A 17,276-nucleotide genomic window follows, 5' to 3' on the forward strand; every position below is an offset into this window, starting at 1 on the left:
GGCATGCAGAGACCAAAGTGAACGGAACCATTTCTGTGGAGAAAACTCTGATTGTGTCATATATTCAAAGGCATTCACGAATCAGGAAAAAAGGTAAAGAATGCTGTTTTGAAAAGTTCCCAACAAGGGTGCCATATTGATATGATAATAAACATGTCCCCCCCGAGGTCACATGTAGTGGTGAAAATAAGGCATAATCTTGGACACATAAGTTATGAGATAAAGATGGCAAATTGTGATTACAGCCAAAGTTTTAGGATTCTGTCCACACACTCCCTGTGACTCAGCAGGTCATGCGATTCACTCAGTTCATAAATATTTATAAAGCCTCCAGAAAGGAAATAACTTTAAAATGTCAGCAGGACAGGTCTCGGTTCAAGTTGTGTATGTTTGGGGAGAAAAACAAATAACTCAATATGATGTCATAAAGGCTGTAGGAGAAACATCGAAGAGTTGTTTGAGGGTGGGAGGTGACAAGTGAGGTGATGGGCAGTTGGTGAGACAGAGTGACAGCCATGCTAGACCAGAGCAGATGGCTGCTGAATGGTAGGGAATCTGTCAATGGAACCTTGAGTCTTTGGGCAGGGAAAGCTCCTTTTGCTGAAAACATTCCACATTTCATTTATTTGTTCCAACATCCAAAAAGATGGCAGGTCTTGTTTCATCCAGGGAAACAGAATTATCCCTCTGCAACCCACATGCAGGAGAACCTCTGGACAGCTAATCAGTGTTCTAGCTATCTATCTACGTCAGATAACTAATCTAGGCAAGAATAAACAGGAATAATGTGGTGATTATATTTTATGGGAGTTAACACAAGATCAAGCAACTCAAAAGCTCACAGACGAGTAAACCAACGGAGGCACGTGGCCAGGCTAAAACACAGAAAAGATTACCTCCCACTATCAGGTATGTTTTAGTTTTAGGAAGTTTTAGTTGGGTTCATATTCATGCAGAACACTGAAAAATCTTCAAACCAAACATCGAAATTGCTAATCCTTGACAACTGTTTACACTAGAACACACTTAACAGCTATAGCACGTGAAAGTATTTAGAGGACTGTATATTTGCCCAACCCTCTGCCTCTACACTAGACTAAACACTATAGCTAAAACCACAACTCTTGAGAATTTATGTGGTAATCTCCTCAAGTATCTGAAAGCAAAGGAAAACACTCCACATACTTAGGGCAATGTCCCATAGTTCTTGGGCACCAGCCACTCTTACTGGAGGAAGGCTGCATTATAAAAAGAGGTTCTTATAATTTGTATATCCTTTGGGCTGGGGGGGTCTGTGAGGACCCTAAAAATATAAGCCAAGATGTATGGTTATCAGCTGACCATCTCTCTGGAGAAAACTCTGATTTGGTCATATATTCAAAGGCATCCACGATTCAGGAAAAAAGAATACTGTTTTGAAAAGTTCTTTCAACAAGAGTGCCATATTGATATTATAATAAACATTTCTCAGTCAAGGAAAGGGCACATATATTTAGGGAAATGCAAAAATTATATCAAGGACTATGATTAGAAATATCTATTTTTATAACTCATACTGATAGTTCTTCTTGGGCCAAAGTCAGCAAGGGCAGAGGGAACTTTACCAGTATCAAGACATTTTACATACGGATGAACTTAGAGGTGAAAATTATTTTAAATTACTCAAACAACGTTTTTAAAAATATTTATAGTTGTAGATGAGCATAATAACTTTATTTTGTTTATCTTTTTATGTAGTGCTGAGGATCAAACCCACATGCAAGGCACGGGCTCTACCACTGAGCCACAATCCCAGCCCTCAAACAACATTATTTTTAAAAAAAAAATCCTAAACAAATGCCAAATGTCTTCTTTGATATAATGAGAGCAACTAAAAACAGAGCAGGGAGGAAGAGCAAGATGAAAAGATTAACATTAAACACAGACATGAGGTGGGAGGGAAAGGGAGAGAAAAGGGAAATTGCATGGAAATGGAAGGAGACCCTCATTGTTATAGGAAATTACATATAAGAGGTTGTGAGGGGAAAGGGGGAAAAAAAACAAGGGAGAGAATTAAATTACAGCAGATGGGATAGAGAAAGAAGATGGGAGAGGAGGGGAGGGGGGATAGTAGAGGATAGGAAAGGTAGCAGAATACAACAATTACTAATAGGGCATTATGTAAAAATGTGGATGTGTAACCGATGTGATTCTGCAATCTGTATTTGGGGTAAAAATGGGAGTTCATAACCCACTTGAATCTAAAGTATGAAATATGATATGTCAAGAGCTATGTAATGTTTTGAACAACCAATTAAAAAAAAAGAAAAAAGAAAAAAAATCCGGCTTTGTATTTTGCCAAAACATTTGCCATAAATATAATATTAAAACCAAATGGTTTGAGTTTGACAAACTTAAACTCCTAGAATACTTGGAAGAGATTTAAAATATTATTTTGAGTATAAATGTGTCTATGTTTTAAAATTTTTTAAAAAACAATCTTTTCAGTTCTTTAGGTGTATTTCCTGGAACATAAATCCCTATGGAGAGAGTCAAACTCACATGAAATGTCAAATGAAATTCTGTGCTGAGGATGTACGTATAGGTGAAACTTCAATTAGTAGATGGAGATGGTTAATTTTATGTTATCAACTTGATTGCACTGGGGAGTGCCCAGATTAAACAGTATTTCTGGTTATGTGTGTGAGGGTGTTTCAGATGCAATTAGCATTTAAGACAGTGGACCCAATAAAGTGGATTGTCTTCCCAAGGATGAGTAGGCATCACCCAATCTGCTGGGGTCTTGAAGAGAACAAAGGATGGAGAAAGGAAGACTTGACATCCCTCCCCCCTACTTTTTATCCTGTCTTCCTGCTTGAGCTGACTTGGGATATCAGTTTCTTCTTTTCCTTGAACTGGAATTTATATCATTAGCTGGTTCTCCGGCCTTTTTATTCTGGCTGGAATTATACCATCAGCTTTCCTAGGTCTCCAGTTTACAGATGGCAGATCATGGGACTTCTCAATCTCCATAATCGTGTGCACCAATCTCTTACAAGGATACATCTCCACATATGTCTCTATTACATCTATCTTTTTATCATCTCTCACTGGTTATTTTCTGAAGAACCTTAATACAAAGACTCAAGCTCCAAGAGTAGGTCTTGGTTTTCTAGCAAAAGATTAAAGCTGCAGTACACAGCCTTTAGTGTATTAAATCTAAATAAAACACTTAAGATTTGAATATACCCTTTATCAGAGAGCTGGGCACAGTGGTACACACCTGTAATCCCAGCAGCTAGGGAGGCTGACGCAGGAGGATTGCAAGTTCAAAGCCAGCCTCAGCAACTTAGCAAGGCTCTAAGTAACTGAGGGAGACTCTGTCTCTAGATTAAACACAAAAAAGGATAGGAATGTGGCCCAGTGATTAAGCACCCTGGATTCAATCCCTAGTCACCCCGACCCTGCAAAAAAAAAAAAAAAAAAAAAAAAGCCTTCATCAGACGTTTGATTATTTGGATAAGAGGGTGATGACTCCTCTGCTCCCCCTGAAATTCTACCTCTGAGGTCAACCAGATGGATCCTAAACCTTAGTGACAGTTCACATTAGCTGTGTGCTGTGGCCCAGTGCAACACCCATTTCCTCACATCTTTAAAGTGCAGAGTGAATATGATGGCATCGCACGCCACTGTACAGTATTTTTTCAATGTCCTCTTAGATGAGGGACCAAGGCTTCATCATTTTGTACCCCCAAGCCTCACATACCAAAGACAGATGACCGCTCCCAGCGTGTGGAGTGAGGAATGCAGTAATACAGCATGTGCGTATCTTTATTTAAAGGGGTTCTATACCCCACTTTCTGCATCCTTTGAGTGACTATTATGTGCTTCAGGCGACTTCAACGCACGAGAGGAAGCCAGTGGCCATATGCTCAGAGCACAAGCAAGCTACAGTATCCTGTGTGACTGTTGAGACTTCCCTGTTCCATCGGTCACGGGCAAAGATCTCCTTTAATTCTGCTGAATGCATTTGACACTGGGTTCCTTGCAGAAAGACAGTGTAACTTAACACTTGTCTGTAAGGAATGCAGGGTGACTCAACTCTCAGGTAACAATTGGCCCAATAAATATTTCATTCAAGGGTGACTACAGTTCTTCTAAGGAGACAAAGTCATCATGGTTTAAAACCCAGGCAATAGGGCTAGCTAGACGGAAGACTAGTCTGTCTACATTTCTGTCTCATTTCTGCCCAACTCACTTCCTGTCCCATCCAGGGAGGGAAAGGCCTCAACTATTCAGGAACTGACACTGGGTGTTAATCTTGCAAACAAATACCAGTACAAATAACTCTTAGTAAGAAATCACTAGAATATAAATAACTTTGATAAGTTATGTGATTCATCTTCCTTTCTAAAAAGGGTTTAAAAAAAGGAAAACTTTGTCACAAAATTTCTTTTAAAACTATCACGAAAGCTGTTTCCTAATCTTCCTTTCTAGCACCTTCTCATCTCTCTCTAGTCAACAGGAACATTTAAACTCACATTTGTCTGTTAAAAGTTTTAGATGGTTCCTTTCATCTTTTTTTTCCTTAGAAACAGACACTTAGTGAAATCTCTTTTCAAGTCATTTCGTTATAATTTCCACTTTCTCTTCTTCATCCTACTGAAGATGTGTTTTTTTTCCTCTAGCATCTTGATACAACCTATTTCCTAGATATTCAATTATTTTCCCATTTTTTTTTTTACAGGAAGAATTCAATTGAAATAGTTTCAAGTACATTTTATTTATATTTCCATTTAACCAAGAATAGAGTACAATCATCCTGAAATTGCTTCCTTTAACTAACAACTTATTACATTCAAGAAAAAAGGCGAGTGTTTTTTCTTGTGAATTCTACTGGTACTTTCTAGACTCAAGAGAAAAGAAAAAAAAAGTACAGGTGTTATTTTTACTTTTAAACTTGTTTTGAAAATTAACTATTTTCATCTTTACAAAGGAAAAAAATAGTTTCCCCCCTTTGATCCCTCCAGAGCATTAAACAAAGAGGAAAAATTAAGACATCTATAGTTTATGTTCTTCTAAAAGGGGCTCATGGATTAGATGAATGAATGCAGGATCAAAATCTTGATCCTTGCCTGAATTCTGCTCTTAGGAGATGAGTGACCTTGGGCGCAATGTTTCAATATCCATCAATTTCCTCATCTATAAAATGGGATTATTATGTTTCCTTATTTCCTGAGTAGTTGCATGGACCAAGGAGAGTATACAATGGGAACTTAAATACTGAGACACTATATAAACACAAGTTGCTGATGGCACATCTTAAGAGGCTCATTTAAAAAAAAAATCTAGATTAAAAAACAAACAACAACAACAAAAATACTTTAAAGCATTATTCACAATAGCCAGAGGTAGAAGCAGCCCAAATGTCCAATGACAGATTGATAAAATAAAAGTCAACATGGCCATAGAATACTTAAGAAATTAAAAAAAAGTAAAAATCATTTTCCAAACCTTAGCAATTGACTGACAGGGTGAAGATTGCTATGCAGAACCAGGTTGGAAACTCAATCTGCCAGAGAGAAATATCTTCTGGATATTAACAATACCTTGCAACTTTTGAGACATACCAGAGTGACCACCTTTTGATCTCTCACTTGAACATTTCCATAGGCTAACAAAAGTTGTGACCATTTTGATTTCTATCAGTTTCTCATTGTTGAACTTGCCTCAGTCCTATTTATCTCCCCCCAAAGAATGCTAAACTTCACTCATCCACTTCTTGTCATGTAAAGCTCAAGTTTACCCCTTCTCAGCAGAATGTTGAGGTCTAACTGACCTGTGTATTCTGATTAGCAAATCTATTCTGCACACCTGTCCTCTCAAAAACAAACCAAAAACCAAACAACTCGCCCCCCAAACACACAGCAGCCTTTTGCTCTTGTTATAACTTCATTTATGGTCTCTTGGTTTACAAGATAATCAAAGAAACACGGCATGTATATTGAATGGAATATTACAGAGTCTTAAAGAAGGAAATAAATTATCATACATGACAACATGGATGAGCCTTGAGGACATTAAGTTAAATGAATTAAGCCAGCTAAAGGACAAACAATGTGTGATTGCACTTACATGAGGTATCTAATTTAGCAGTTAAGATTATAGAAACAGAGAATACTGGTTGGCCAGGGTAAATGGGGAGCTATTGTTCAGATGGGTACAAAGCTTGTTTTCTGGGATGAAATGTTCTAGGAATCTGTTGCACAGTAATGGCAGTACAGTGACTCCACCGAACTATTCACTTAAAAATGGTTTCAGAGGGTAAAAAGCAAACAACCTTGAGAAGAGTTATTTTAAGATAAATTGAGAATCAAGTGAGATTTTAAACAAAACTAAAGCAGCCTTTATTGGACTCTTTCATTAGCAGTCACCTTGCTCACCTTACAGAAGTACACTGCTGGCTAGCAAAGGCTGTGTCCCCACAGAGACATTCAGATGACAGCAGGGGCATTTGTCACCCAGGTTGCCCTCTACACCTTCCCCACACCACCACTGAGGTCTGTCTGCTCATCATTCTTAAAGTATCTGGCTCACAGGGCTGTTGGTCTGACACTGCTCAGTCCAGTGACACATGTTTCTAGCCCTCACCATTAGACCACAAGCTTCCGGAGAGAGAAATCACATCTCAGATTGCTTCTCCCCACACTCTCACTCAACACCACACACAGTTCATCAAATGTTAAATGAGTAGAATGAAATATCAAATTTGCCTCTTTTTTAAATTTAGCTGTTTGGGGGCAGAAACTTATTAGATCAGAGAGGTTGACTAATTTAAGTTCTGCACAGAGGTTTTTCTGTTGTTCTCTGTTCGTATCTAGAAAAAGGAAGGGAAGAATCTTGTATTTATAGCTGTGTTTACAATGATACAAAGATATTCAGTTACAGCTCTTTAAGAGAGAGAAAAAAAGACTTGAACCACAAAGTTTATAATAATCCTTCCCCAATCCATTTATGGTTTTGAATAGCCAGAAGTCTTTATTATGTTAACATTCCTTACAAGAGTTCTTAAACAAGAGTGCAATTTTAAATGTGGGCAAACCCTTAGTCCTCTCCAACGTCCATTAATAAAAACCATTAATGTATCTTTAGGTGTGTGTGGGGGGGTAGGCTGGGGATTGAACCCAGGGCCTTGTGCACGTGAGGCAAGCACTCTACCAACTAAGCTATATCCCCCAGCCCACCATCAATGTATCCTATGAGACTGTTGGGTTCGAATATCAGGTTCTTTTTAAAATGTGTGATTCTCATCCACAGGTAGATTGCCAAGATAAATATAATCCTACAGAAATCAAGATCAATGTATAATTTTATTCCAGAAATATTCAGGTGTTAGAAAACAGCCTATGAGAAGAAGAAGGAAGCAGTATCAATCTTCTCCAGACAACTAAGGGGTCACTTCTGCGGTGACAGAGAAGTATAGCAACATCTTTACTGTCAAGGGGCTCAGAGTCACAGTTCAGGAGGCAGGATGCATGCCTTGGTCGTGGGGGACAGATGGAGCTACAATGTGACCTGCCACAGTGAGCTACCGTGAGACCAATTGAGAGTGTCAACCTCAGTGACACCCTGCTCAGGTCTGCAGCTGCTGGACATTACAAGTCTGTCTTACAGCACTTACCAAAAAAAATCAGAAATGAATAATGCTAACAGGCTAGAAGCCATATAAAACAGCAGAGGAAGACTATACTTAATTCAAAGGAAACCAAGACTTGAGTTTCAAAACTTGTAATACAGACTCCCCATTTGACATGGAACCCCTTAACAGCAGGAATCATGCATTCCAGTCTCCTGTGCCCATTATAAGAAGCCCAGGACAGGAGGAGAAGGTTCTAAGACCCCTGTATTTAACAGGTACTTAACATGTTCATTCAGTTACTACTGAAATCCTGAGAAGCAGGACGTACTGACATTTCACAAATGGCAAAACTGAGCTCACCACATAATTTCTCAAGAGGTCAAACTGCCAGTCCATGGCAGAGAGGGAATGTTTCACTGAGTGGATGGTTCACTGAGTAAATATTCCCTATCTGATCCTTCACAGGAAAAAAAAATTGCTAATTTCTGGACCAAGGCTTCAGACATGGGAGGAGGAAGGTAATACCAAAAGAAAGAGGAAACAGAAAGGGTTGGAGGGAAAAGATAAGGAGCTCCATTTTTTAAACCTATGGCAGAATTGATAATAGATGCCCAAAAGACGAAGACCTGAGATGCTAATACTAGGGAGAGAAGTCAGAACCCAAGGTGCGGATTTATAATGACGGCTGGAACCTTGAGAGGAGGAGACGGTAAAGGAGAAGATGGCGGTGGTTTTGAACTCACTTTGGAGGTAAAAATCTATGTTCAAAGGAAAACTATCCCAGAGATTTCACCCTATAACATGAATGGGAAAGAGGGCTGTGGGCTAAATCCCAGATGGAACACCCAGATTAAAAGCAGCTGGGCACCCCTTTGCCTCCTGAGAAACCCCTGGATCCCCTGGTACTCTGCAGAGCTCGACGTGAACACCAATAGCATGCCTAAGGCCATGAACACCAGAAGGCCAAGCCCTGAGCATCTGGTAGATGGACGTCCACATTTCAGCAGAGGGGACTAAAAGATGATGCTCAAGACAATGAAAAGGAACAAGAGTGGCAGCAGAAGTGGGTTTTGTGTTGCAGCCAGTGCCTGTAAAACCACACTTACTGGAGAAGGAAGACAAGGTTGTGCCTTGCAGAAAAGTCAAGGAAAGCTTAATGAAAGGTCAATGGACTTAGTGATTAGAGAGTCACGAGAGAACATCAGTCAAGAGACAGAGACAGAAGTCAGGCTCAAGGGGTTAAAGGGTGAGTGGGGGAGGACTGAAAGAAACTGGGAGGAGGTGGAGAAAGTCTGGGTGATGAGGTAAGTAGAAGGAGAGATGAAACAGGATGGCGTGGAGACGTTCCTTCTTCCAAAGAGGTAAGGAAGAAAAAGAGATGGGCGTGGCAGACTGTTTGCAGAGAATAGCTCCACCATACCCCTTTGACTACACAACCTTGTCATTTCCCATCTGCTCTAGCTCCAAGCTTTGCCTTGTGACTTGCTTTGGCCAAGTGACACATAAGGAGACTTGATATCACCCACTGATTTTTGTTCTCTTTCAGGACCACCCTGAGCCCACAGGTGAACAAGCCCACCCAGTCTGTTGGAAGATAAAAGATCTCAAAGAGAAGAGCAAAACTCCCTGAAGATGACAGCCACCAACCCTCAGACACATGTGACAAGCCATCTCAGGTCACCTAGTCATAGTTCACCTATCAGCTAGCCAACGTTGCCCGGGAAAGAACTAGAGTCAGCTTTCAGCCACCAAGCGAACACTGGTTTGTTCTACAGAAAAAAATGAGAGAATTTTTCTAGAATTTTCCTAAGAAAATGAATGAGAACGGTGATAGTAAAAGGATCAATAATCATACTGCCCAACAGCATTTCAAAATTCCACAAAGACAGAGCTTCGCTTTAAAAAAAAAAATTCCTTCAAATAGTTTACAATGAGCAGTAATTGGGCATTGAATGTTATTGTTGTCTATTATTATCAACTAACACTGGAGGGGACTGGAACAAAGGCAGCCTTTGGAACTGGACTCTACTTACCCAGCCATAAGCATGAATGAACCGAGAAGCCTAACCAGGCCTTGAGGGCTTCCCTACATTTTTAATTTCCTGTAAGAAAGTTCAATCTAAGCTAATGTATATTTGAGCAATAAACAGATACAAGCTGCTGAAAATCAGCAGGTATTTTTTGGTAACATATTTCGCCCTTAGAAATTAGACATTTTGATAAAAATTTAAATTCAGTAGATGGGCGAGAAGATTAGTTGGGGAAAAACTCAGAACCAAAAGGGAGAAAGAAGATTACAAAGAACACTCTCATCAAACATGTGACCAACCAGAGAACCAGAAAAAGAGGAAAATACAGGGGAAGAGATTATCAAAGAAAAATGGATTTCTAGAACCAAAGTGACTGGCCCTTCACAACGAAGGCAAGAGACACCAAGCGTGAGAAGCAAAGAGCCGCACGGAGACACAGCCTACGAAAACATCAAAATACCCAAGAAAGAACAGTTCTCGAAATATTTGAACTACAAAAACCAAAATGGTACTCAAAGTCAGAAGAGCAATCGTAACACCAGAGCTGGAAGGCAGAAGACCACAAAGGGACATCTTAACCAAACTGATAGGAAACACTTTTTCCCCTGAATAATATACCCAAACTATTAATTGAGGATAGAATAAAGATATTTCTAGGTGTGGTAGGATCTCAAAAAAGTCCACTTTTTTTTTTTTTTTTTTTCTGGAAGGTTCCATGTTTTCTTGCTGCCAAGCTTTTACTGTTCTCTCGGTGCGTTCCAACCCGATGGCCTAGCTCTACTCCACACCTCCTGCTTTCTACTTCAGGAGCTGACCTTCACATATCCATCCTGTCAAGTCTAATTTTAAGCCATGACCTCCTCCAGGAAGGATGTCCTGTTCCAGTGAGCGAGGTACAGTCCTTTCTTCTGAATGCTCACAGACCTCTCTAACCCCACAAAGAACTTTGACTTTGCTTTTTATGAACCATGACTTTTCTCCCTAAATAACAGAAGCTCCCTGCTGGCTTAAGACCTGTGCATTTCTCCTCTGTGGCTCTGGTCTGATGGTCCCTCTTACACACCAACTGTATCAACAATGTCTATAAAATCCATTATGTCCTATCACCCTCTATGTATGAAACACCTATGAAAATATTTTATAGGTGTTCTATAAAACTTTCTAAGTTTTTATAGGAGTCCTGTATATAGGATGATGGACACCATGGATTACTGTAGTAGACATTCAATGACAATAACAGTGACTCAAAATTTATTGTTGATCGATTCTTTTATAAAATATCACATTGAACCTATTATATTTCTTCTCCAGTCCTTACCACATCCATATTTGCCAACTCAGTCTCTGCATATAGGGGAGAAAGGATGATTTTTTGAGAAAGGAATAAAGAAAAAAATTGGTCTTTAAATTAAAAATAAGAAAATCATATGAACCAGCAATTTTGCTCTTAGGTGTATACATATGCAAAATGAAAACATATGCCCATGAAAAACTTGAAAAAAAAATGTTCATAACTGCATTAGTCATAGAACCTAGAAAGTAGAAAACCCCGAGTGTCTTCCAATTGATAAATGTTTGAGTAAAATTTGGAAAATATGCTCAATAGAGTATAACTTGGCAATAAAAATAATGAAGGATAATACATGCTGTAGTATGAAATTAAAACAGTATATAAGTGAAAGCAGCCCATCACAACCACTCTAACATGAGTCATTTTGTATGCAATATTCAAAACAGGACAATCAAGAGACAAAGTTGAATAGTAGTTTCCTAGGGCTAAGAGGATTTGGAAATGATGGGGAGTTAGTTACTGCTAGTGGGCATTTCTGTATCAATTCCTAAATCAATTTTAGAAAATTTTCATTGTCTCCCTGCAAAATATTTCAACTCTGAATATTCTAGAAACCACTGACTCATATATACTTTAAATGAGGGAGTTATAGCTCAACAAATTTGCTTTTAAAGAAAGGCTCAATGAGAAAATAAATTCATATATTTCTCATCTTTAAAGCAATATCAAAGAACATCAACTTAAACAAGGCAGGGTTTGCAAAGTACGCCAAACCTGGACAAGATCAAAACACATATTTGGGATCAGAAAATACCAACTTAAAAAAAAAAAAAAGTCATGTCAGTTGATATTTACTTGCCTTAAAATTAAACATAAAATCTGTTCCCCATAGAGTTTAGGAGAAGCCATAACAAAGCATAGTGAGGAGTACAGGGTTTTATTAGCAGCATGGAGTGCCTCCTTATGTAACCTTTTTTAGGTCACTTAATTTCAAAAGACAGTGTCTCTACTTGCCAATTACCTTACCTCAGAACAGTACTATTAAGGCAATTAATGGGTAATGGAGTTCTTTTTTATTTAGGACCAGGATCTGGAAGCATAGCTGAGGTCTATTCCTTTACATCTACTATTACATGTCATTTGTAGGACGAGTGAAAACACCAACTTATAAAGCCTTTCTGTCTGAGGGACTATTACATAATAGATAGAGAAAACATTTGATTCTTCCAAAATGAAAGAATTCATATTTTTTAAACTTTAAAAAGGGTCCCACAAAGGTTATTTTAAAAAATAACCTAAGGAAGAACTTGACATGTACAGTTTCTCGTTTCCATTTTTTTCCTCAAGGATATTAGAAGAAGTCAGACCTACAAAACCATGATTTTAACATAAACTTACTTCCTAGTCCTTTTATAGTCTTTCAGAACACATTTATATACTCTCCCTGGAATAAATAATTTGAATACAACAAAGGTTGATCCCTTTTTAAAGAAAAATTCATGTAAATAAACTATTTTCATTCAATATAAGAAATGGCCCTTCAATTATTGTGTCCTTGTTTTGATCTCTTTTTTTCTTCTGTTTTCTACATCATGTGCAACTGTAAACTTTTTAGACAGTATGATAAGCAATATGGACCTGGCTTTCATTAAGATCAACATTTTGATCCATGTTAGGTTGAAAGATTTAAAAGTTCTCTGCAGCTGTGTCACTTAATTCATGACCTAAGAGTACACAGACATCTACAAAAGTCCCCCAATTAGATAAAGATTTTGAAAACCAACTTCATACTACATTGGGATATATGATGACGTGATATGAATCTGAGAAAACGGTATATGAAAATTTCACGAATAAATTAGCTGCAAATAGAATAATCTTATTTCTGGAATACAAACTGTTATTTCTTTTCCTTGACTTTTCCTGACACTCAGGTGCAGAATACAGAATGTCGAATATGAATTCTCAATCGTGGCATATTAACTACCAGAAAACCTGCAGCAATTAACTTTACCAAACATTCATTATTTAACTATTATCTAATTTCAACTGCACAGCATTTCAAATGGCCGATTGTGGCAGAGCAGATTCGTTGATGGCAACTGGGCTGGCTACTCCTTGCTCCACCAGCTCCCAGGGTCACAAAGCCCTCCTGGCTCCTCATGCATATGAGCTGTCTCACATTCACTGCCAGCTGAGGTGAGAACTTTGTCATGATATACAGAAATACTGCTTTTAAGAAGTCAAGGTCTCCTGGCGGCTCCTTAGTATACTACTATGGCAGCTAAGCAAGAGGTCATGAATATTACATAAGGACTGCCCATGCATTCAAACCAAATCTCCAAGCCACGATTCCCATAGCAACACACACTGGTTCTACTCATCTGAGAGAAGAAGTGGTGAGAAGAAGTGCTGTAATGCTACCCTGATTTTTCCAGCATGATCAACACAATACTTACTCTTTTTCAAAACCAGTCATTTTTTGCAAAAGAAAACCAACTGTGTTACAATACGTTCATGCAGATACCAAGGATCAAACAAACATGCCTTAAACATGGACAACAGCTACTGTTCAAACAACTCCATGGGAAAAAATAATCCAAATCACAATTTCATAGTGAAATAAAATTCAGACTGGAATAAATTCTATATTTCATCTGATTTCCAGTTTCCCTCCCTTATAGGCATAGAGTAGTATAATGGAATGAAGAAGAAAGTGGGATCCCTCAAGGGGAGGATCTTCTCTAACCAATGACACCTTTTGCTTCATTTTTCAAAAGCAAAATATAATGCATTTTTAAAAATATGTCATTATAAAATGCAGAGTAAAATTTCAGGGAAAGATTGCTCAAGACCAAGAAAATAAATATTAGCTTAAAGAATGTTTTTTTTCCCCCCCTAACATAGATATGGGCTAGTAAAATATTTGGATGTTAGATACCATTTTCCCTCTTGGTATATTTAGAGATCCTTTTGTGCGTGTGTAAATAAACCACCCACTGATAGAAACAGGTTGCTCAGATTATAGAACAAAAGTGAAGACCAGTCTTACATATCAAACTTCCTTCTATCAAAGGGAAAAAAAACGTTCCATTCATTTTATCCTTTTAAAATCAGAGAATGTAACACTCTTTAAAGAGAAATTTCCACAGGTGGTTCATCACAGGCACAGCCCAACTTGCAAAGAAAGGCCTTGGCAAGGAAGAAATGGTTTTACCTTTGCTTTTTCCAACTGTGCCTGGGCCTGTCGTTCAGCTTCTCTGCGCACTGCCTCCCGGTCCTCCTCCAGAGACACATCTGAATCGGATGGACGGCTGGTGTAGGAGTCTGCCGAACCCTGGAGAGGAAAATGTATATATTAAAATAGATTCAAGGCATGATGTTTGCATTGGGAAAGTCTCACTGACGTGGCGGTTTGCTTCCTCGATTGTGCTATAAATTCCTGAAAAGATGAAAAAATAATCCATTTTACAGCAACCCAATCTGGAAAAACATACTTTGCAATGCAGACCCTTCGCTAGGTTACTTGTGTCCACCAAGTTACCATTCCTTCCCAAGCCTCATATTCCAAAAACTATTCTGGAAACCAAAACAAGTTCCTTTATAACAAAACCAGCTGGGTGGTGCAGTGCAGAGCTGAAGGGCACTGATGGGTTTCAAGGATAGCTTCAAGAACAATCTACATGCTAAAGCAAGTATGCACAACTAGAAAGACATTAAGCCTAACCAAAAATTAAAAATAAATAAATAAAAGTCTAATGAGTTATGAATTTGAACTCACCCCCTCCCCACCAAAAATGTCACTGCCAGGATGTGACTCCCATTATAATCTTAAGAATCATTTTATACCTTTTAATATACCTGCTACCTTCTCCGGCAAAACTGTAATAAGACACTAGCAGCTAGCTTCTTTCCCTCTTTCAGGAACACATTTTAAAACACCTTTACAGAGATATTTAATAAGAGCTGTCTACAGAAAACACCTGCCTGGAATATCTCCTCTGGCAATAAATCACAACGTAGGAAAAGGAGCTCAAAAAATGATAGGAATCTCCCTAGCTCCCTCTCTTGCAGTCTTAAGCATATTAACTAAATCCAACCACCCTCTCTGCCTGCACTCACTGCAATACAGAAAAGCCAAGAAAACAACGTCTCCCCCAAAGGAAAGCCCTTGAGCTTACACAGATATCAGAATTCTTCAGCCTTCCTCCCTTGGCTCTTTTCAGAAGCCTGATCCAGGTGGCCTTCATTAGCCAGACAGCGCCTTTAACGTCCGCAGCTGCAGCCCGGGGCACAGATTCTCAGTGCACGCTGAGCCCGGGAGAATCCCAGCTTCCTTCCTATCCATGCTCTAGGCAGCCCCTCTGCTCCGTCCCCTTCTGCCAGGGTTTTCACTCCCTGTCCCAGAAGACTCCCATCCAAGGAGATTCTTATTTTCCCCTTCCAAGAGTATCAGCACACACTCGAATTCTTTATATGTCTTTTAAAAATTAAAAAAAAAAACAAAAAAAAACCCCTTCAAGTGCAAAGCCCGGCATCATCAACTCGGTTCTAAACTTAATGCATCTTATTACCCTAAATATTCTCTTCCCTGCTCCCCTGCTCTTGGATTGTTGAAGGAAATTAGTTGTAAGAGGACCTTAAAAAAAAAAAAGAAAGAAAGAAAGAAAGAAACACCTAGTGCAAAAAACGTATGCAGTGACATTTGCAAGTGCAAAGTTCAAGCCTTATCTTTAGAGATCTGGAGGGGAGGGAGGGGGAGGGAGGAGGACGTACTATCCGCACTGGGCATGCTCCATATGTAGCCTTTTTACGCAGATGCTCACATCACACTGTTAGTCTATGTTAAATAGCCATTTTACATCCAAAGTGTAAACAGCTGGAAAGGTCTCTTTGCTTCTATAGTAACGGGCACATGGTATGTTTGTCAGGTTTCTGTTTCAGATGAAACCTTCTCTCAACGACAAAGCATGTAATCTTTTTATTTAATAATCCCTCTCCATGACCTGCTACAGAAAGGATGTCTATGTCATAAAGGCAATTCACAGATAATAAATATTATATACAGTACTGGATGGCAAAAATCAAACAGTGCTCATCCATAATATAATACAGCTCTTTATTGCATGTGACTTTTCAAATAAGATGTAAGACAGAGATTTGGCCCTTTAATTAGGACATGGAAGTAATCACAGCCCTGTAAAGCAATGAGTTTAACTGAGCTCAGAATGACTTTGAATTGCTTCTCCAACGGAGAAAATGCCATTTGAAATAAGCCACCAGAATAAATAACTGTGAATTGTTACAATACATACATGAAGAAATTGCAAAGATAGGTTGCTTTATTAGCTTGTGTTAAGATTCACAGAATACAGTAATGGAGTCCAAACTCTTCTTGTAGATAAGGTGACTGGGGCTCAGAGGAAGGATGTTAAGGTTATGAGTAGCTTGTACAAATGGACTTTTATTTTTAAGGATCAACTATGAAGAAATGCACACTTCTGGGTTTCTTAAGCATAAAACTGAAAACCAGATTGCACTTATTTGAGTGCAGTGGGTCTTCTGTAAAGTTCCTCCCTCCCTCCTTCCTTTGGTTTCTAGGCTAATACCAATCTTACTGCTTTAAATGCTTAATAATAATAATAATAATAATAATAATAATAATAATGGAATAGGAGCTTTGGAATAAAAGTTAAAGAACAACTATACCTCAATTTAACATCATGATGTAAATAAACAGATAATTTATATTGTTATGAAGTGAATGAAAAATGCCTGGAGAATAGAAATGCATTTTAATTTTTGTTCAAGCAAATTACAAGGGACAAATGAGTCTTGTAACACACACATATATATACAGTAGGGGATTCCTAATCTTCCCAGGGAACTTCCTAAACTAGAAAATGACCAAGAAGCACACTTTTTGCCCATAGCCCTGTTGTCACCAATCTTGGCATTTTTGAAACCCTAATCACCTGGGTGACAGTTCAGGCCACTCTTCAATGAAGATACAAATTTTCTATCATTAAAGAACCTCAAAATAGCTGGACATGGTGGTGCACGCTTATAATCCCAGAGGCTCATAAACTAAGACAGGAGGAGCACAAGTTCAAAGCCAGCCTCAGCAATTTAGCAAGAGGCCGTAATCGGTTTAGTGAGATCCTATCTCAAAATTAAAAATTAAAAAATAAAACTCAAAATAACATGAAGTACATAATAAAAACATGTACTTTTTTATCATTTTAATTGCTGTTAAAACAGAATAAGATTTTAAAAGTCCTTTGCTCATAATCAGATGTCACTTTCAAATTACACAATCATTTTGAGACCTGTTTCC

General features: G+C 38.5%; 1 protein-coding gene across 5 annotated transcripts in view; it reads right to left on the reverse strand.

Moving 5' to 3' along the window:
* Positions 1-17,276, reverse strand: part of Cacnb2 (calcium voltage-gated channel auxiliary subunit beta 2) — a 345,689-nt gene that overhangs the window by 93,983 nt on the left and 234,430 nt on the right. For 3 of the 5 annotated variants that reach the window (XM_076832432.1, XM_076832434.1, XM_076832431.1), the window contains exon 3: positions 14,157-14,276. In XM_076832432.1, coding sequence (XP_076688547.1) covers positions 14,157-14,276 — 120 coding nt within the window. Of the gene's footprint in view, positions 1-14,156; positions 14,277-15,120; positions 15,190-17,276 lie in introns of those variants that run through there. The other 2 variants (XM_076832435.1, XM_076832433.1) reach the window with 1 other exon arrangement.

This window comes from Callospermophilus lateralis, chromosome 13, assembly GCF_048772815.1.
Source record: "Callospermophilus lateralis isolate mCalLat2 chromosome 13, mCalLat2.hap1, whole genome shotgun sequence".
Classification (NCBI taxonomy): domain Eukaryota; kingdom Metazoa; phylum Chordata; class Mammalia; order Rodentia; family Sciuridae; genus Callospermophilus; species Callospermophilus lateralis.